The sequence below is a fragment of the Ursus americanus genome, chromosome 31 (genome assembly GCF_024610735.1).
Source record: "Ursus americanus isolate L20-20 chromosome 31, mUrsAme1.1.p, whole genome shotgun sequence".
Lineage (NCBI taxonomy): Eukaryota > Metazoa > Chordata > Mammalia > Carnivora > Ursidae > Ursus > Ursus americanus.
Genome location: NC_142157.1, coordinates 14309619 through 14332737, shown reverse-complemented (window position 1 = coordinate 14332737; position 23119 = coordinate 14309619). Strand labels below are relative to the sequence as shown.

At 36.5% G+C, this 23119-nt stretch overlaps 1 protein-coding gene across 38 annotated transcripts in view; it reads right to left on the bottom strand.

Moving 5' to 3' along the window:
- Nucleotides 1-23119, bottom strand: part of LOC123793446 (uncharacterized) — a 386505-nt gene that overhangs the window by 143135 nt on the left and 220251 nt on the right. For 31 of the 38 annotated variants that reach the window (XR_015722487.1, XR_015722486.1, XR_015722485.1 and 28 more), the window contains 6 exons: nt 20936-22039; nt 18002-18153; nt 8636-8669; nt 8151-8292; nt 2083-2296; nt 33-216 (listed from right to left, as the gene is read on the bottom strand). Coding sequence is in view for 32 of the 38 variants with exons in the window: in XM_087857789.1 (XP_087713915.1) it covers nt 33-216; nt 2083-2296; nt 8151-8292; nt 8636-8669; nt 18002-18153; nt 20936-22039 (1830 nt within the window). In the remaining 6 variants the exon portion in view is untranslated. The remainder of the gene's footprint in view (nt 1-32; nt 217-2082; nt 2297-8150; nt 8293-8635; nt 8670-18001; nt 18154-20935; nt 22040-23119) is intronic. The other 7 variants (XM_087857800.1, XM_087857803.1, XM_087857805.1 and 4 more) reach the window with 3 other exon arrangements.

Here is a 23119-nt window from a genome sequence, read left to right as displayed (position 1 = left end):
ATGGAAATACACAATTTTTATCAAAGATGTACCTGATTCAAATTATTTCTTACACTCCTCAATTCCTCATCCCGTGTCCGAAGAGTAACTTCAAGCTGTTGTTTCAGTTCAGCTTCTTTATTATACTGCTGTACTGTTCTTTTTAATTGCTCCTTATTTTTTTCATATAACATATCAGTATTTCTTCTTTTTTCTTTTTCCCTTTTGAAGGAAAACCTGCAAATAAATGGACTTATTTTAAAATTTGTTTTGTAAGCAATAAAAAGTTCATTTCATGATCTGGTTCCATATTGGTTTACTGTCCAAATGAAATTTCTATGTTCTTTTTTTTTTTTTTTTTAAGATTGTATTTATCTATTAGACAGAGAGACAGCCAGCGAGAGAGGGAACACAAGCAGGGGGAGTGGGAGAGGAAAAAACAGGCTCCCAGTGGAGGAGCCTGATGGGGGGCTTCATCCCTGAATGCTGGGATCACGCCCTAAGCCGAAGGCAGACGCTTAACGACTGAGCCACCCAGGCACCCCGAAATTTCTATGTTCTTAATTTTTTCCTTTCTAGGGCTCATGGTTTTAATTTCTCACTTCAATCTCTTCCAAAAGATACACAGAGTTGAAAAGAAGCAATGAGAAAGCATTATGCAGTTTAGTAGTAAGCTTTAGTCAATAATAACTCTGGTAGATATTGTAGGGAAAGAAATTTTGAAATTATTCAAGAAAGTTAGAATTGAAAATTATCGTTTCCCGCATAGTCATAATTACTCTTCCATTAGAATAATTTAGTTACTAATTAAAAAGAGAAATTGCTGTTTATAAATTCACTAGAAGTAGATTTCTACTTCACAAAACATCACAGGTACCTCTAAAAATAATTTGCAGTGTAAGACAGAATCTGCAGATGTCATTTGCACAACATACCCCTGCAGATTACTGTGATCCAGGACTAGGCTAGGGAGTCTAATATCTGTTGCCCCATACATTTTATGTTTCTTCTTCTGCAATACTCTCAGTTGACCTTGTTGATTATTATTCATTTTATTTTTTTAAAGATTTTATTTATTTGACACAGAGAGAGAGAGCACAAGCAGGTGGAGTGGCAGGCAGAGGGACAGAGAAAAGCAGGCTCCCCGCCGAGCAGAGATCTGGACATGGGGCTCGATCCCAGGACCCTGGGATCATGAACTGAGCCGAAGGTAGACACTTAACCAACTGAGCCACCCAGGAACCCCTATTATCCACTTTATAAATCATTTGAAAACCCCTTCTAGACCAACACAGGATCCATATTAATTAAGTAAACAATAAAGAGTAATATGTGCTTGCAGCACAGACTTTTGAATTAATTTTACCTACATATAAGAGAGATGTTGAGCAACTTGAGCAGTAATCATTTTCCATGTTACTTTTTAATCGCTGCGTATGTTTAAAACTGAATAAATTTTTAAACATTTTTCTGTCTTGAGAAAAATGGCCATGTTATACTCTGTTCACGGGCATACGAATTAATATAAACTTCCCTGAGAACAATTTAAAAATAGGATCGAAGACATTCTTTAAAAATTTTTATACTTTAAGTAACCAATACTATATTGAAGAATGTATTCCAAGTACGTTAACCAGAAATGTAGAAACAGATTTATATAAGAGACATTCCTTACAGCTTTAATTAAAGTATAGAAAAACGAAAACCGACCAAAATTCAATTTGTTAAATAATGAGGTTTCCATATGATGGACTTCTATATGGTCATTAAAATTATGATTTGGAATATACATTAAATTATTTGTAGAAGTATTCACCGTTAAGAACTTGCTGTATTATTCAGAAGAATCCCATACTTCACAATACTAAAGACATTTTCTTCCCTATAAAATCCTAGAAGGTAAGTTAGCAACTACAAAACTTCTCCTACATATCTGTAGTATAAAAGTCAATAGCTCAAGGGGTGCCTGTCTGGCTCAGTCGGTAGAGCATGCAACTCTTGATCTCATGGCTGTAAGTTCAAGCCCCACACTGGGTGTGGAGCCTATCTAAAATAATAAAAAAATAAAAGTTCAAATACTTCCTTGAAACCAAGACGTCATACCTCAAACTGCAGAGTTCTTGTTCCCATTCCACTTTTTGCTGCTCCAACTGCAATTTAATTTCTTTTGTTTGTGATAGCTCCTTTTGTAGACCATTAACCGAATCTTCCAATTCTTTATTTTTTCTTGTAAGTTGCTCACAGTGATCATTTTTAAGTTCTAATAATCTTTCAAACGAACAAACCGCATTCCGAATTTTTAATAAATTAACAGAATCTACATCAGAGAAAAAACAGAAACAGAATATATAGGGCGCCTGGATGGCTCAATTGGTTAAACATCCGAGTCAGGTTTCGGCTGAGGTCATAATCTCAGAGTCCTGGGATTGAGCCCCGCATGGGGTTCTTCACTCAGCACGCAGTCTGCTTGAGATTCTTTCCACGCCCCCTCCCTCCCCCTCTGTTCTTCTCTCACCCCCCTCCCCCCGCTCATGCTCTCTCTGAAATAAATTACTTAAATCTTAAAAAAAAAGAAAAAAAATATGAGTACTTTTTGCATATAAAGGACTGTGTGCTTTCACATTCACTCATTCATACATTAAACAAATATATATTGAATGAGTTCAATATAAAAGATATTATACGGGCACCTGGGTGGCTCAGTCGGTTAAGCATCTGCCTTCAGCTCAGGTCATGATCTCAGGTTCCTGGGATCAAGCCCTGCATTGGGCTTCCTACTCAGCGGGGAGTCTGCTTCTCCCTTCTCCTCTGCCTCTGCCCCTCCCCCAGCTTGTGCACTCTCCCTCTCTCAAATAAAAGAATCTTAAAAAACAAAAAGATATTATACTAAGCTCTGCAGATTAAACAGATAAGATCCCTGGCTCTTATTTAGCTTCACGTCTAGTGAAAGGGAAAGACAAATAAAACGACAATTACAAATTCAGATAGTTCCTATAAGGAAACGGAGTTCTAGGATCACATAACATAACGTGATCTACCCTGGGAAGGGAAGATTCCCCGAGGAAGAGAGAACTATTCTGAGAAATGAAGGAGGAGCTGGAAGCAAGTGAGCAAAGGAGGAAGAAGAGCATTCAAGACAGCCTACAGCATGTGCCAAAGTTCCATTGCAATCTGCTTCTGGCCAAGATGGAGTAACAGGTACTGATTTACCTTCCTACCTGAAACAAGCCAAACACAAAAAGATAAAATACATTTTCAAATTATTTTCAAGACAAAAGACTTCAGTCAATGAAGGACAATGATCCCTGAAAACAAAAGAAGTTAGCCAAACACATACCCGAACTCACTGCCTTGGGAGAATTTCCACCGACCATGACACAGGTGAAAAAACTGAGATAGACTCCACCAGATTCCCTGAGTTGAGATGACGGAACTGAGAATCCGGTGAAACCAAGGCAGATAGAGATCAGAGGTCAAAACACCGGCGAGAAGAAAGCAGAACAAAGAAAGAACTCTAGAGATCTGCAGAGGGCTCCGCTGGTGCTCAGCACCAGGGATGGTATCGATTCCCATTAGCCATGCTGGGAAAACTCATAACCTGTAGCACAATGAATACAGTAGTAGGTCTTGCCTCAGCGGTGGGGAACAATGAGCTCTAGGCTGAGCACTACTCTGGATTCACCTAACAATTCATAAGAATAGGACTGGAAAGGGACAAACTGTTTGTAATCAACTTAGCTATATCTCAAAAGAAAGCATAAAAAGGTAAGTAGAGGCATAGAAGCTATTTTTAAAAAACCAAATACAACTTACAGAGATGCAAATTATGTCAGACATGAAAAATACACTGGATAGGAATAAACACATATTAGACATCACAAAATAAAAGACTGAAATTGACCTCAGAAAACTGTGAGAAAACTTCAAGTGGCTAATCTACAATTCCTCAAAGAGGCAGAGGAAAGGAACCAGAAAAAAATATTTGAACAAAAAATGTCTGGGGCACCTCGGTGGCTTAGTCGGTGGGTGTCTGTCTGCCTTCAGCTCAGGTCATGATCTCAGGGTCCTGGGATCAAGCCCCATATCGGACTCCCTACTTAGTGGCAAATCTCCGTCTCTTTCTGCCCCTCCCCCTGCTTGTGCATTTTCTCTCTCTCAAATAAATGAATAAAATCTTAAAAAAAAAAAAGAAAAATGACCAAAACCTTTCTAAACTTAATGAAAACTATACTCCCACAGATCCAGAAGGATCTGACTAGGAGAGAAGAAATGGAAGTTAACTATTATAATTTTCTTAAACTGCATATGATGTGGTAAAACATTACTTGAAGGTGGATTGTGATGCTTAAATCATATACTTTAAACCCTAATCACTAAAATAGCAAAACTAAAGAGTTATAGTGAGTAAGCAAAATACATACACACACACACACACACGTAAATAAAACTAAATCATAGAAATTACTTGATTAATCTAAAAGAAAGTAGAAAAAGAAGAGAATGGGAACAAACAGCAGAAAGGACAAATGGAAGTCAAACAACATGCCCACAGATTCAATTCAACTACATTAACAATCACATGAAATGAAAATGGTCTAAAAGCCTCAATTAAAAGGCAGATTCTCAAAATGGATAAAAAAGGAAGACCTAGGGGCACCTGGGTGGCTCAGTCCTAAGCATCTGCCTTCGGCTCAGGGCGTGATCCCGGAGTCCTGGGATCGAGCCCCACATCAGGCTCCTCCGCTGGGAGCCTGCTTCTTCCTCTCCCACTCCCCCTGCCTGTATTCCCTCTCTTGCTGGCTGTCTCTCTCTCTCTCTCTCAAATAAATAAATAAATAAATAAAGTCTTAAAAAAAAAAAAAGGAAGACCTAATTATATGCCACCTATAACAAAAAACGCACTTTAACACAAATTTGTTAAAAGGCCAGAAATATGATAGACCACACTAACACTTGACAAAAGAAGGCTGAGCCTAAGTGGCTATATTAATACCAGACAAAATAGGTAGCAAAGCAAAAAACATTAGCAGCAATAAATAAGGTCATTTTATAATGATAAAAGCGTCAACTGAAAGAAGCATAACAAACCTAAATGTTTACACGTCTATTAATAGGTTCAAAATACATAAAGCAAAAATCGACAGAATTGCAGAGAAACAGGCAAATTCACAATTATAGTCTGAGATTTCAACAGGCAGAAAATCAGCAAGAATGTAGACTTGAACACCACCATTCTTCTCAAGTTTCCATAGAACATTTAACAAAAGAGACTATATTTTGGGTCACAAAATAAATTGTAATGAGAGGGGTAAGTCAAAAGGACTAAGTCATAAAAGTGCGTTCTGTAACCACAGAGAAATCAAATTAGGAATCAAGAATAAAAATAGCTCTGGAAAATACTTGAATATTTGCAAACTAATTAATACATATCTAAATAATCCCTGGGTCAGAGTGCCTGGGTGCCTCAGTTGATTAAGCATCTGTCTTCAGCTCAGGTCATGATCTCAGGGTCCTGGGATCAAGCCCCACATTGGGCTCCCTGCTCAGAGGGGAGTCTTCTCCCCACCCCCCCGCCAAGCTCATGCTGTCTCTCTCTCTCTCAAATAAATAAAATCCTTAAATAACCTCTGGCTCAAAGAAGTAATGAAAAAAGAAATTAGAAAGTATTCTGAACTGAATGAAAAGGAACACATAACATATTAGAATTTCTGGAATCCTGCTATAGCAGCACTCATATGAACATTTATAACACTGAATGTATGTATTAAAAAAGAAGAAAAGTCTCATATTGATGACCTTTGGCTCCACCTTAAGAAATTAGTAAAATAGTAGTCAAAAACAAGTCTGATAACTTTTGGTTATGTACAAAATCTGACAGAATTTTTTAAAAAGCTTCTAGAACTAGTAAATCAACTCATCAAGTTTGGAGGATATAGAATCATTATAAAAAATCAACTGTATTTCTATTCATTAGGAATAAACAATCAAAATTTAAAATTTAAAATTTAAATTAAAAATTAATTTTAATTATTAATTAAAAATTAAAACTGCATTGAAAAATAAAAAATAATCACAGGTAATATCATAAAAGATAGAAAGACCTAGACGTAAAAAACTATAAACTATTACCAAGAAAATTTAAGAAGACTTATATAAATGGAGAGATATACTCTGTTCAGGGTTGAAAAATTCAGTATTGTTAAAATTAATCTGTAGATTCAACATAATCCAAACCTGATTTTCAGAAGACCACCAGAGTTTTTTCTCTTAGAAAATGACAAGTGGATTCTACAATGCATGTGGATAAAATAAATAAATGAAATTCATGTGGAAACACAAAGGACCTAGAATAGCAAAAGAGCCCTGAGAGAGAACAAAACTGGAGGACTAACCCTAACCACCTGATTTCAAAAATTATTATAAACTGGTAGTAATTAAAACAGCATGATATTGGTGTAATGAAGGCTAAAGACATCAATGGGACAGAGGAGAGTCCGTAAATAAACCCACACATATATGGTCAACTGATCCTGACGAAGATGCAAATGGCATGAAGTAAAGACAATACAGCCTTTTCAACAAACGGTGCTAGGACAACTGGATATCCATACGCAAAAAGAATGAACCTGGATCCATACTCTGCATCATAAATAAAAAAGAATACAAAATGGGGGCGCCTGGGTGGCTCAGTCAGTTAAGCGTCTGCCTTCAGCTCAGGTCATGATCCCAGGGTCCTGGGATCGAGCCCCATGTCCAGATCTCCATGCAGTGGGGAGCCTGCCTCTCCCTCACCCTCAGTCTGCTGTTCCCCCTGCTTGTCCTCTCTCTCTGTCAAGTAAATAAATAAAATCTTTTAAAAAAAAAAGAATACAAAATGGATCACAGATCTAAACGTTAAGACCTAAAACTATGAAGCTTTGCTTTTAAACTACAAAACTTCTAAAAGAAAGCATGAGAGAAATCCTCTGACCTTGTGCTAGGCAAAGATTTCTTAGATAGGAACACCGAAGGCAAGAATCCATAAAAGAACAAATGCATAAACTGGACTTCACCAAAAAGAAAAACTGCTCTTCAAAAGACACTGTTGAGAGAATGAAAAGTCACAGGCTGGGAGAAAATCTTTGCCAAAAAATAGGTGATAAACTATATCTGGAATAAACAAAGAATTCTCAAAACTCAACAAATCAGAAAACAACCTAAATTTTAAAATGACAAAGAATTTGGACAGTTCAAAGAAAATACACAGATGGCAAATAAGCACATAAAAATATGCTCAACATTATCTTATTAGGGCAATGCATACTAAAACCGTAATGATATATATACTGCATGCCCACCAGAATGGCTAAGATTTAAAAAACTGACAATATTAAGTGTTCATGAATATACAGGGAGAAATTAGAACTCCCATACACTGCTGGTGGGAATGGAAAATGGTGCAACTACTTTACAAAGCAATTTGGTAGTTTCGTAATAAGGGGATATAACGAAACATGAGACTTACAGGTGATAGATATATTAACTGCCTGAATCACGGTTATGGTTTCACAGGAGTATACATATGTCAAAACTATCAAATTATACACTTCATATACGTGCAGTTACCTAACTAAAGCTATGGGGGTGGGGAGGAAGCTCTATTATAGGAAAAATCATCCAAACTAGTGGCTGAGACACAGATGGAAAGAAGGATATGAAACAGTACAAGATGAAGCTGAGGACCGTGGTGTTTCACGCTAGAGCAATGAGAAGTAAAAGCTAAGCTTTAAGCAAGGGGGTAACATGACGAAATATAAATTTTTAAAAATATATGATTATGGTTGCAGCGTAGACCAAGATTCTGGGAGGTGGAATGACAGGGAAAACCGTCCTGAGGTTATTTCAGTATCCTAGGAGAAAAATACTGGTAACCTGACCTTGGGTGAAGGCATAGAAGAGAAGCAGAGTCAACAAACACATCGGTGTGCCATTTTCATGACGAAAAGTATAGTGGAAATTATAGCTCTTTGGCTGAGAGTACTCAGCAGTTCTCTGTCTTCATGAAAAACATATTTGTGAGATGAGTAGCTCTATAACAGATCAGTGTTGTGTGGTACAGCACTAGACAAGATGTGCACATATTACTACAGTAATATACATATAAAGGCTTTATATTTATACCACGGTCCTACCTTTACAATCCATGCCAAGTTGTTCAATTAGCAACATGCAACTCCTAAAATCAAAGCAAGGCAACTTGCAATCCTCTGAAGCTGTTCCAGATAATGGGGTTAAGTCATCAAGGTCATCCGTAAAATTAATTTGCTTTTTGATCTACAAATAAATAATAATTTCAAAATGTCCCCCAAATATTTATAAAATATACTAAGTGTAGAGAGATGATAAATACCCATCTTCTTATGAAAGCAAAAACATAGGTACTTTTTTAAAGAACTGATTTTTCTCAAAACAACCTTTATCAATAACTAGTGTTTCTGAATAACATTTTCACAACAAATAGAAATTCCTCTATTTTGTCACTATACCTTCCCTAAAGTAATTTTTTACCATGGAATAATATTTCTGATAAATATTATTTATCAAAATAATACAATAAAGTAAAAATTAAAAAATTAATAAATGAAATAAAATTATATATATATATATATTTTTTTACCTCTTTCTTTTCCTTAGATGTTTTCTTTGCAGGTCTGAAAAAAAAAAAAACCAATTCTTTTCAGGCAAACATTAAATACTTAAAATACAAAGAATATCTAAATCATATCTAAACATATTATTAATAATATTAACAAAACATTAAGATCAAATTGACAAAGAGCAAGGGAAAATCATAATGTTACTTACATTATTTGATACAAAGAAATATACCACACTTTTTTGTTAGCATTTTCAATAAAAACAAGCTTTTACTGGCTCTAAAACCTATTTGCAGGGTTCAAACTAAATTCTTATATGAAAGAAACCCTTTCTTAATAATCATGATAGTAGTGTTTTGAGGATTTACTGTGCAGCTACTATGCATTATTATGAACACTTCACTACGTCTCTAGGTATTTTAAGCCTCACAACAATCTTATAAACGTAGGTAATTATATTAGGTATTTTACACAGGAAGAAAAGGAGGCACAGAAATAAGGAACTTCCCCAAGCCCATACAGCTGGTCAGGAGTAGACCCAGAATTCAAATCCAGGATATCTGCCTTCAAAGCATGTGTTTTACAATATGTGGTGAGAGTAATATTTAAGTGTTTCTAAGTAATATGATAGCAAATGAATCTATTATTATTCCATTCCTACCTCTAAGTATAAATAATAATTTCTGAATCTTACACATTTTTTTTAAATAAAAAGACGTCATACTAGGCCATATTTAAAATCTACTTTCAATAAACTAAAGATTTGCTTCTTCTAAAGAAGTTCATCAATGGGCATTCATTTATTCATTCAAATGTTTATTCACGAACACACACTTACTGAGCACACAATATGTGTCAATGACACTGTTGGTACAGGAACCACGGCTTTTGTAATTTGGAACTTTATCCAAAAGTAATAATCTATGATAGATTAATAGTTTATTTTGCAATTGTAAATAAATAAAAGCTTTCCCCTTTCCCCAGATCTAAACAAACATTAACTTAATATAAACAGATACTTCAAAGTCCCTAACAAAATCATAGCTATTCATGATACTGTCAAAGGCACCGAATATCTGAAATCATCAAGGAATGATTAGTTCTATTCAGAATGGCCTAAGTGTTTGCATATTTACTATTATATATATTTTTTTAAATCTATGAATGATAATATCTGCACATTCGATTATATGAGAATACTTCACTGTGGAACCAGTTCTGAATAAACAACTTCTTGCCCCAAAACTACATGAATAGGAGTACTAAGGACAATTACTATAATCTTTAAAAGATAATGTAATACAATCAATAAGCTTTCTAACATTTGGAAATGTCAACAAAATTAAATTAAATAACCATGTCTATCTCTATTGGATCATTTCCAGCAGCATACAAACATACTCTAAAAGCTCCCATCTTAAAATGAAAAAAGAAAGAAAATCCCCATGAATTCCACATTCTTTTTCAGTTATCATCCATTTCTCTGTTACCTTTCCCCGTAAAAATTCTCTAAGGAGTGTTTATACTTATTCATTACAGTCCAGCTTCCATGGTGACTACTAACTGCTCCTTGTCAAAGTCACTTGTCCTCATCTTAACCTATCAAGCAGTGTGTCTGATATACTTGAGTATTTCTTGCCTTAGCCTGTACCGACACTACAGTGTTTTATTTCCTTAAAAAGTAATCACTGCTAGAATTCCTTCAGAGGGAAATAATTTACAGATTTTCCCTTCCTTCATCCTGATCCATTTCACTTAAAGGGCTGTCGTCATTCACTTGTAGTGGACAATAAGTCGGGGAGTCAAACTTCTCAAAGCGGGGTGTAATCAGAGATTCTTCTGATGTCCATTTTTCATTTTCATCTTTCCTTGCTTCCTTTATACTCAAACGAAGATCACTACTTTAAAAAATTCAGTTAAAGTAGCCATTAAAATCCATTTTTTAAAAAGATTTTATTTATTTATTTATTTATTTATTTGAGAGAGAGAGAGAGAGCATGAGCACAAGCAGGGGGAACGGCAGGCAGAGGGAGAAGCAGACTCCCCACCGAGCACAGAGCCTGACTTGGGGCTCAATCCCAGGACCCTGAGATCATGACCTGAGCTGAAGGCAGACCCTTAATCTTAGACTGAGCTACCCAGGTGCCCCAAGCTAATGTATTCTAATAATGTTACCATAACGAATAAAAAAAAACAATTTTTTGTAAAATCCTGTTACCCGTCTCAATTCATTTATTTTTTTAAAGATTTATTTATTTATTTATTTGACAGAGAGAGAGAGAGAGACAGCCAGCGAGAGAGGGAACACAAGCAGGGGGAGTGGGAGAGGAAGAAGCAGGCTTCCCGTGGAGGAGCCTAATGCGGGGCTCGATATCACAACCCCGGGATCACGCCCTGAGCCGAAGGCAGAGGCTTAACGGCTAAGCCACCCAGGCGCCCCATCAATTCATTTATTAATTCACAGAACAGTTATGAAGTCCAACCATTTATAAGGAAATATACATTCCTTGCTTCGAAGACAGATAAATATACAATTATAACACAACATCATTTGTGGGGACAAAACTACTATGGACCTCTTTGTAGGAGCTGTGGAATCAAGCACCATATACCAAGGGACCTAGAAAAAGTCTTGCCTACCATGCATCGGATAACAGGCACACTCACTACATTCCCAGCTGTGGAACTAGCAATAGCCCATAAATTGGCTTCAGCCCCTTCCTCTCAGCTACATCTGGGAGCCCCTGGAAAACACTGTCTTAGATAATCACCCATGGGTGAGAGAGGTTTTCTGGAAAACCAGATTTCCTGCAGAAAAGTTTCAGCACACCACCGGAGGAAAAAAAAAAGAAAAAAATCAGGTTTGGACACACTGGAAAGGTAATCATTAAAGACTACTTCAAATGCAAAGACAGCAATGCAAAACTTCAAAGAATATAAAAAGTCAAGGAAATATGACACCACCAAAGGATCACAATAATCTTCCAGTAATCGATCTCAAACACATGGAGATCTGCAATGTATATCTAAAAAAGAATTCAAAATGGCAGTTTTAAGGAAACTCAATGAGCTACAAGAAAATACAAAAAGCCAACTCAGGGGTGCCTGGGTGGCTCAGTCAGTTAAGCAGATTCTGCTTGTCCCTCTCCCTCTGCAACTCCCCCTTGCCCCGCTCACACACATGCTCTCTCCAAAATAAATAAATAAATAAATACAATCTTAAGAATAAAAAGCCAGTTCAGTAAAATGAGAAGAACACTATATGAACAAAAGGAGAAGTTTAATAAAGAGTTGGAAGGGCGCCTGGATGCCTCGGTCGGTTAAGTGTCTGACTCTTGGTTTCGGCTCAGGTCATGATCTCAGGGGCTTGGGATCCAGGCCCGGGTCTGCTAGAGATTCTCACTCCCTCTCTCTGTCCCTCCCCTGACTTGCTCTCTTTCCCACTCTCTAATAAATAAATAAAATCTTTTTTTAAAAAAGACCTGGAAATAGTAAAAAAGAACTAAACAAAAATTCTGAAGCTGAATAATATAGGGAAGGAAATGAAAAAAAACAACAGAAACCACTGACAGGAAAATGGATCCCCGCAAAATCTGTGAATTTACAATTTTCAAATTTTAACTTTCAAATGATCCAATCAGTGGAGAACAAAGAAAAACAGAATGAAAAAGAGTGAGAAAAGCCTACGTGATTATGGAATACCACTAAAAGAAACAATGTGTAAATTATTGCAGTTCCAGAAGGAGGAGAGAGGGGAAAAAAAGACATAAAGCTTCAAGAAGTCATGGGTGAGAACACTCAAACCTGGGGAAACATTTGGACATCTAAGTTTATGAAGCTCACACGTCACCAAACAAACTCAACTTAAAGAGATATTCTCCCAAACACATTATAATAAAACTGTCAAAAATCAAAACCAAAGAGAGAATCTTAAAAGCAGCAAGAGAAAAGAAGCTTGTCACCTACAAGTGAACCCTCATAAGGCTATTAGCAATTTCTCAGCAGAAACCTTACAGGCCAGGAGACAGAGGGATTACATATTCAAAATGCTGAGAGAAAAGAACTGCCAACCAAGAATACCATACTGAGCAAAATTATCCTTCAGAAATCAAATCAAATCAGTAAGTTGGATACACATTAATATAATGAAAAAAATTATATGATCATCTCAATATGTGCAGACCAAGCATTTGACAAAATTCAACATCTTTTCATGATAAACACTCTCAATACAGTGGGTACCAAAGTATCACAGCAGCAATGTCCACAAGAGCCAAACTGTGGAAGGAGCCGAGATGCCCTTCAACAGATGAATGGATAAAGACGATATGGTGTATATATATATATATAATGGGGTATTACTCAGCCATCAGAAAGGATGAAATCTTACCATTTGCATCGACGTGAATGGAACTGGAGGGGATTATGCTGAGTGAAATAAGTCAGTCAGGGAGAGGCAATTATCATATGGTTTCACTCATCTGTGGAATATAAGAAACAGCACAGAGGATCATAGGGGAAGCGAGGGAAAACTGAATGGAAAGAAATTAGAAGGGGAGACAAACCATGAGGGACTCTTAACTATGGGAAACAAACTGAGGGTTGCCGGAGGAGAGATGGGTGGGAAGATGGTGTAACTGGGTGACAGGCACTAGGGAGGGCACTTGTGATGAGCACTGGGTGTTGCATGCAAGTGATGAATCACTAAAGTCTACCCCTGAAACCAATAATACAATATATGTTAACTAACTTGAATTTAAATAACATCTAAAAAACAAAAAAGAAACAAGTAATATCATGAAAAGGCAACTTACAGAATGAATGAAGATATTTGCAAGCCATGAATCTGAAAAATGGTTAATATCTAAAATATATAAGGAATTCATATAATCTGAGAGCAAAAAACAAATAATTCAATTAAAAACTGGGCCAAGCACCTTAACAGGCATCTTTCCTCAGAAGATATTCAAATGGCCAACGGTACCAAAAAAGGGGCTCAACATCACTATTCATCAGGGAAATGCAAATCAAACCACAATGATACACCCATCACCTCACACCTGTTAAAGTGGCTTTCATCAAAAAGACAAGAGATACCACTGGCAACGTTGTACAGAAAAGGGAATCCTTGTACACCATTATGGGACTGTAAACTGGTACAGCCGCTCGGCAAAACAGTGTGGAGGTTCCTCAAAAAACTAAAAATGGAACTATCATATGATCCAGTAATCCCATTTCTGGGAACGTATCTGACGAAAATGAAATCATTTCTCAAAGAGGTATCTGCACGCCTATGTTTACTGCAGCATTATTTATAGTAGCCAAGACACGGAAACAACCTAAGTGTCCATCAATGGATCCGGGGATTTAAAAAATGTGGTATGTATTTACAAGGGAATATTTTTAGCCACAAAAAAGAGGGAAACCCTGCCATTTGTGACAACATAAATGAACCTGGAGGGAATTATGCAAAGTGAAATAAGTCACACAGAAAGACAGATACTGTATGATCTGACTTACAGTGGGATCTTCAAAAAAACAAATTTACAGACTGGTGGTGGGCCAAAGGGTACAAACTTCCTCTTATAGGACTACTAAGTTCTGAGGGTCTAAAGTACAGAATGCTGATTACAATTAACAATACTCTATGATACATTGGGAAGTTGCTAAGAGAGTTGCTAAAAAAGAAATGATAATTATGTGAGGTGACAGAGTTATTAACACTATTATCATTTTACAATATAAAAGTATATTAAATTAATACAGGTATACCTTACACTGACACAGTTATCTGTCAATTATACCTCAATAAATCTGGAGAAAATTCAAAAATACTCATATGCCATTATATACCACTCAAAAATTGCAATAACCTGATTAATTTTGTTTGAAAAGAAAATGATTTGGGGGTGCCTGGGTGGCTCGGTCGGTTAAGCCTCTGCCTTCAGCTCAGGTCATAATCTCCAGGGCCTGGGATCTAGCCCTGCATCAGGTTCCCTGCTGAGCTTCTCCCTCTCCCTTTGCCCCTCCCTCCTGCTCCTGCTCTCTCCTTCTCTCTCACAAATAAATAAAAAAATTTTTTTTAATTTTCTTAAAGAATATGATTTGGTAAGTTTTGTATACTTTCAGCCTACTATTTAATCCTAATATAAAAAGTTAGATTTACCAACAGAAAATTATAATTACCTTTTCACGGACTAAATGCATGCAAGAGAATATTATTCGCAAATAGCTACATAAATTTACAAAAACACTGAAATTTCCCACAGGAGATTATCAATTTAGGAATTGAACATGAGCCCCTAAGAGCACTGAAAACACAAACAAAGCGAGCAATTATTGTTTTAAAACTGTTCCACATATAACTCTCCTAGTTAAAATTTAACACCAAAAGGGGCGCCTGGGTGGCACAGCGGTTAAGCGTCTGCCTTCAGCTCAGGGCGTGATCCCAGCGTTAGGGGATCGAGCCCCACATCAGGCTCCTCCGCTATGAGCCTGCTTCTTCCTCTCCCACTCCCCCTGCTTGTGTTCCCTCTCTCGCTGGCTGTCTCTATCTCTGTCGAATAAATAAACAAAAAATCTTAAAAAAAAAAATTTAACACCAAAAAAGAAGGATCTTCCTGAAAGCAATTATTGAACAATTCTTCTTGACCCAAATTTCAACAAGAAATCTATAATTACAGAATATGAAATCGCTTTCATTTTGAACACAGCTGATAGAAACAACTTTTAAATAGAAAACATCTAGTCAGTCACCTCAAACTTAGGGTGGGGGGGGGACACAACTATGAAGCCATGGTAACAAGAAGCCACCACAACCAGTTTTAAATGTGTGTAATTGATCAATGCCCGCTGGCCTCACTCAACAACCAAGCAATGTCAGCTCCTCCCTTCTAAAAGAAAGCCTAAAGAGGGGACAAAATCCCTCCGATACACATGGCTTGAGTGCCAACCAATCGACCAGTCTCACCCAAATTACCATGGTGTTTCAACTGATGACAAGCCAGTTAATTCTCTGGAAGTCCCCCAAACCTTAAACTCTACTCTTCCCAAACCCTGTATAAGAATAGCAGACTGCTCTGTCAGAAAAGACTGTAAGCCATCAGCAGAGCTCTCTTACTAGTAGGCAATAAATTCCAACTTCATCTTTTTATTTCGGATATTGAGGGCTCATAATCCTCTGGCAAGAATTTTTAAAGCCCTATAATAATTTACCACCATATTTCATTTTCCTTAATAAAATATAAATGAAGTTTGCTATTCCTTTGATCCATTTTATCATGATTAAAACTAACATAAATACCAGTAAAAAAATAAGTAGCAAGTAACCACAGTATTGGGCCCCCCAAATTTAAAAAATTGCATATAACTGGCAGGTTAAATTGTCAGAACGGACCCCTGTCAAACTTTCCTTTTGTTTACGGGAGAATTAGTATCATGTTAAAAACAATACATGGAGGTGAAACGCCATTCACTCAATAAACATTTATTGAATAGAACTACATATGCTAGAACGTTTTCTAGGCACGACAGGTGAAATAAAATGACATCTGAGAAATTACGTCTAGATTTATTAAAGTGAAAATCAGTGGTAACCTTTCAAAAATCAGTTCTGGAGTAGTGGGAGTGAAAACTGCTAGAGACAATTCCAGAGCAAATGGGAGGGAAATCAGGATCAGTGAGTGTACACGGCTCTTTTAAGGACATCATAGCTAAGTGGAATGATCATAGATAATTTTTCTTTTTAGTTTAGTTCAATCCTTACACAATGATGATGTAGTATTTTTGTAACAGTTTGAAGTTTTTAAAATTACATACATGTAGCATTAAGTGTTTCTTAAAAAAATGACAGACCAAGGGGATGCCTGGGTGGCTCAGTCGGTTAAGTCTCTGACTCTTGATTTTGGATCAGGTCATGATCTCAGGGTTTTGGGATCGAGCCCCGCATGGGGCTGGGCTCTCAGTGCCAAGTCTGCTTGTCCCTCTCCCCCTGCTCTCTCTCTCTCTGATATAAATAAATAAAATCTTAAAAAAAAAACAACCGCAGGCCAAGCCATTAAATAATTCACAAAATTATACATCCAAAAGACTCCTTAAAAATTTTCTAGATATGTATTATATAACCCGATTGTCATTTTTTCTCATGCTTAGAAAGACCACAGAAAAACTGTTGAGTTTCAACAGCAGTGTTTCATGCTTGATAAAAATCATCTAACTCTAGGATATCGTCTACTATTCAAAATAATTAGTCATATTAAACTTCTATAAGAGAAGTAAAAGGAGTTTGGAATGCAGAAAATATTCCTATTTTGTAAACTAAATTTTTATCAATTATAAAATACGAAGTCACTGTTGAAAAATCTGGTGTGGTGCATGTAGAAATATATTCTCTTTAAAAGGGAAGGATAACAGCATGCATGCAAGGAACCTTAAAAAGAAGATTCACTGCATTAGCAACATCTTGGCTTACAGCACAGGGGTCATCAAATCAAATGTTTACATAGAATATGGGACAAATCGCTGTATGAAATCTCTTGGTAATATTCAGATCAATCCGAGGGCCCAACATTTGATCACTCCTGCATTAGGAACCAAAACCAAAAACCTAGTAACTAGCAATTTTGTTGGTAATTATGTTAGAGCACCAGTGTAGCAGGTAACTTCCTCTTGCAACTCAGCAGATAGTAACAGTGTTCTAAGATTTGCATAAGACATGACATGAAGCCAAACACTTTAAATATACTTTGTTAAACAATCAGTACACTGTAGACCTAAATTCATTTTTTCAAATGGTCACATACTATCTTGTCTTATACGGGAGAAAATTGATGGCTATTTAGACTAGCTCCAACTTTTTGATATGAGAATGCTATAATACATATCCTTAACATATCTGTCATATTTTATACATATAATAATGTATAATAAATGTCCTTAGAATGTATGTGTGTATGTGTGTGTGTGTGTGTGTGTGTGTGTGTGTGTGTGTAGTGTGTGTGTGTGTTTACACAAGTCATGTTTTCCTATAGGATCTAGTCCTGGCAATGAAGCCGTTGGGATAAAGGGACAGCATATTTGAAATTTTTGAAACACACTGCTAAATCACCCTGCAGGAAGGATTTACCAATTTCATCTAACAGCAGTGTATAAGAATGCCTTTTCCCTCACATCTGCTAATTTTGGTTATTATTTTTTTAATAAAATATTTATCACTATGACTGCAAAAAATGGTATCTCATTATTTGCATTTTTCTGATTAGCACCCAGGATGGAATCGCCTTACTAAAAATATAAAAAGTTGTTAATCATGAATGTTAGCTCCAACTAGAATTTGTTTCCTAGGAAAATAGTAATTACCTACTATTTACATATTGCTATAGGCTTACCCATCAGAATCTTCATCTTCCATAATAGGACATAGGTGGTTATCAGTTTTTCCACTCGCTCTTTGTTGAATTAGTCCAGGAGCAGCAGCGGCATATATGCTTTCTGATACTGCCAATTTATCACTTTCGTGCCTCTTCCTTTCTTCAACCATCTTTAAAAGAAGTTTGATACTAAGGATAATTGTTACTACTTTACTCATTAAAAAGAACTTTTTCATTAATTATAAATTTTTTAAAGATTTTATTTATCTATTTGTCAGAGAGAGAGGCAGAGCACAAACAGGGGGAGGTGCAGGCAGAGGGAGAAGCAGGCTCCCTGCTGAGCAAGGAGCCCTATGCAGGACCCAGTCCCAGGACCCTGGGATCATGACCTGAGCCAAAGGCAGATGCTTAACCGACTGAGCCACCCAGGCATCCCAGAACTTTTTTTCATTAATTCATTCATTTGACTCCTCGTTTGTCATAATTGTAATCGATAAAAATATTTTGTGTTTAACTTTATCATTACCAGTAATTGCAATTTTTATAAATTCTGCTTCATTTCTATTTGAATAAAAACAGCGTAATTGGGACATGTGGGTGGTCCAGTTGGTTAAGCATCTGCCTTCTGCTCAGGTCATAGGGATCGAGTCCAGAGTCCAGCAGCCAGCTCCTTGCTCAGCTGGGAGCCAGCTTCTCCCTCTGCCACCACCTCCCCCTGCTTGTGCACTCTCTCTCGCTCGCTCTCTCTCTGACAAATAAATAAAATCTTTAAAAAATAAACAAATAAAATTTAAAAATGGAAACAGCAGAATTTTCCAAAATTTTAAAAAGGGCTTTCTACATTTTGTATTCATATCCACACTTTGATACCTAACATTCCCCACCCCACCCCACCTGACCAGCAGATACAAAGAAATAAAAAGACAAAGACACAAGATTTGTCATCTTCTGTCTTTACCACCTGGATTTTGCATAAACAGCCAGATTTAAAGGATGTGACATTGTAGCGCTCCAGGCACAAATAAGAAGCTTTCCTCTTTCTGCACTGAGCTATTCTTTCCCCAACTGCCTTTTACAATTCTTTTCTCATTTGGATCCTAGGGTTATCAAAAATTGACAGTGTTCATTAAAATATATGAACCAAAGGTCACCACAACACAAAAAGAACAGAGCGAAACTGATGTTAGTGTAGAATTTTGGGAAATGAGTCATGCTCCCCAAATTCCACATTCAATAACCATAACACTTTTTAGCTAGAGGGTATAAAAGTAACTATCAACTTCAATCCCATTTTCTGCTGATAATGGGAGTAAAACCATAAAAGGTTCAATGATTTGGCCAAAGTTCCTAAAGTGGCATTGCCTAGCATTTTATGGCACCAAAAGAGATGATACAATTCCTTAATGCTGAATCAGGTAAGTTATCAAATTCATTAAATTAATCAGATATATTAAAAGTGTGACCTTGACACAGTAAGTTAATACCTTAACTGGGGACGAGGTGCTTTGCTACTTTTTCTTTTAAAGGAGGCGATCTTGAGATTTTTGTCTATTTGTAAAATTCAATTCACCTCAAAAGTCAGTTTTCTCCCTTCAAGTGAAATACTGAAGATTTGCTGAAGGTTTATGCTACTACCTACATTATAAAAATCATACACATCAAATGTACCATACTTTATTAAACACAATACGAAGGTTTGACTCAACAGAAACATGTGAGAATGGTGATTAAAAAAAAAAATGTGGAGGGGGTGCCTGGGTGGCTCAGTCAGTTGGGTCTCTGACTCTTGATTTTGGCTTGGGTCATGATCTCGGAGTCGTGGGATGGAGCCCCATATTAGGCTCTGTGATCAGTGGGGAGTCTGCTTTTCTCCCTCTCTCTCTCTCCCTTTGCCCCTCGCCCTGCTCATGCTCTCTCTCTAAATAAATGAATCAATCCTTAAAAATAATTCTGTTTAAAAATAAAGGGAAAAAAGTGATGAAATACAAATATTTGTTTTTAAAAATATCTCAAAGTGGTCGTGTTGGAATTCTAAGTTCCAAGAGTGAGTAAAGCAGAGAACATTGCACATACTGAAACGATAAATAGAAGCAATAGATTGGTTTAGCTCAAATATTTGTTTATATCCTTTCTCTTAGTCATTGCTTCTTTCCCATTTTATTGTTTATGGAAATGCAACTTATATTTAAGCCAACAGATAAAAATAAAAACCCCAGAGATGGGGCACCTGGGTGGCTCAGCAGTTAAGAGTCTGCCTTGGGCTCAGGTCATGACCCCAGGGGCGTGGGATCGAGGCCCACATCAGGCTCCCTGCTCAGCAGAGTCTGCTTCTCCCTTTCTCTCTCCATCTGCCTCTCCCTCTGCTCATGCTCATAACATGCTTTCTCTCCCTCTCAAATAAATAAATAAATAAATCTTTTAAAAAAACACGCTAGAGATTATTATATGTTTTTTAAAGATTTATTTATTTTAGAGAGAGAGAGCATGAGCAGGAGGGGCAGAGGGAGAAGGAGAGAGAAACTAAAGCAGACTCCACACTGAGCGCAGAGCCCAACGCGGGGCTTGATCTCACAACCCTGAGATCACGACCCACGCCAAAACCAAGAGTCAGATGCTCAACTGTGCCACCCAGGCACCTCAAGATAACTGCATTTTTTAAGCCATTTTCTTTACCGTTAGTTTGGTTCATGAGGTCACACGGTACCTAGCTAAATTAGTTTCCCAGTTCATATGCCACTTGGGAGACTGACAGAGAAACTTAAGGAAAAGAAATCATAAGAATGCTTCCTGCACTCCTATCATTTACATAGCAGAAATCATCTATTTCCAAACACAATTACATATTTAGACAACCCATCTTATACACAAAGTTTTTTCATAAGTGGAAAATCAAAATGGCTCAGATAATGATAAAGAGAAAAAACAAGACAACAGCAGTAAAGTGAATTCTACCTCTTTTTGAAGTTGAACGTTCTCATTTTCCAATGACACGAATTCTACCAGTAACAGGCCCATCTCATTCACACACTTTAGTATATCTGGCTGTAATCCTTCACTTCGATAGACTTCTGATGTTCTGTAACTACATGATGGAGAAGAACTCACATGTTCTAATTCAGGTTCCATGCTTCTATAGTTATTAGTACTGTCGTTATCTGCATTTAGTGGCTTCTGAAAGGAGTCTTTTGTTTTCTTGTAAGTGTTTGTAACAGCAGAAATATTGTGCCTTTTCATTTGAACCATTTGTCTCATTTCATGGAAGCACGCAAGCCAAAAATCAAAAAGCCTTCTTAGATCACTAGACGGAGGTATACATCCAACGTCTAATTTACAATTAGTGCTATTTTGGTTCATACTTGCTGACATTCCCATATCAAATTCTTGGTCCTCTTTCACTTCAAACGTAACGAGTGGGTTCCTTACGTTTTTATTTTCTGTATCACTATTAAAACCCTCATTTTTGTTAAAAACGTGCTCAATGTCTAGTGTACCATTTTCACAGTCTGATTTATTTCCACTGGATGAAATATTAGAAGATGACTGGCAAGCATATGCCAAGGACCCAGAGTTTGGACGAGAAAGAATGACCTTTTTGACACTAGGCTCTTTTTGTTCAGGAAATGCCTGAAATACTACAGGGACAGGCACTGCAAATGCATCTTTTTTCTCACAACCAAGTCCATCATTTGTTAAATGAGAAGGTATTTCCTTTAAGTTTGCTCCTTCTTTAAAGTTACCATGTCGTGATTCTTCTTTAGGATAAGTAGTAATTTTGTCCTTTTTACAAATTGCACCAAATTTCCGCTTTAACTTACTGGTGATGAGTTTTACATTAGTTTTCCACTCTAATTTGCCTTTTCTGTTCCACATTTTCTCATCCTTTTGCACAGAAGGATGTACTGAATATACAGATAGATCATCCTCTCTATCACATTTCTTATTCATTTCTGGTTCTTGAGCCATTTTTTGTAGATGCAAAAGTGGAATGTTACCTTGATGGATCTGATTTTCAGATGTCTTTTCTGCCAGGATACATGTTTGTAAAATAACTTTATCCTTATGTAATCAAGTATGGACAAAGAAAAATTAGAAAACAATTAAAATTTAACTGTTAAATTTCTTAAGCTATGTTAGGCTGCTCCTAAGTCACTGGATTGTCACTAAGAAGTGAGAAATAACTCACCCTAGCCTAAGACAGAAGAAAAACATAAATCCATAAACTTCATTTTGTCAGTTTTTTGGAACTAAACAATTCATTACATGTTACAGCTACCAAAAAAGGAATTAGATGATTTCTAATGCTACAAACTTAAAACACTTTATCTCACCATACCTTAAATAGTGAGCCCCTACAGTGCATGTGAGGATATTTTTTGAAGATTAATAACTAGAGAATAGGCAAATGTTAAATTATTAGAAGCCAAAATCAATTAACAGCAATCAGAAAGAAAACCAAATTCCTAAATTTTAATTGATAGTGTTATACGTCACTATACATTATCTGCTTGTATCCAGCTCTAATATATTGTAATGCCCACTGAGTGGATACAAAAAATTTAATAAGACTCACTGATTTCCTATGCTGAAATGAAATAACTGAAAAAGTTATTATTACTCAAGCACAAAGGTCCCATCCTGGAAGGAATGACTCTACAAGAGGCAATTGTGTTGATTTTATGACCCCGCTCTCTGAAGTCAACTACACAGAGATCACAAGGCAAAATAAATCTTTAATCTGGGCATTAGTGACTGGCAGTACACAACTGCACATTTTGAACCACTAAGAATAATTACTCCTACATGAATCTAAGTCAGCAGTCATTATTGTCACACTGCTCATAATTTAACTACTTACACAGATGATTCAATATTTGATGTTACCTTCTTTATCATGTAAAAATTACAAAAATGCAAGCAAACAATATTCATGAATTTTTTTTGTCTCAATTCCAAGGATAAAGTTTAGCTGTAAGTTACTACAAATTCTAACAATATTTTAAGCTTTGTAACTTGTAAAATTTTAGAAAAACTATTAAATTATAATCTGTTGACTTCAATATGTCCGTTCAAAAGATAATTTCGTTTGAGCTAGGTTACATTATTAAAGCAGGGAAAACCATATAAAATCAGAAATCT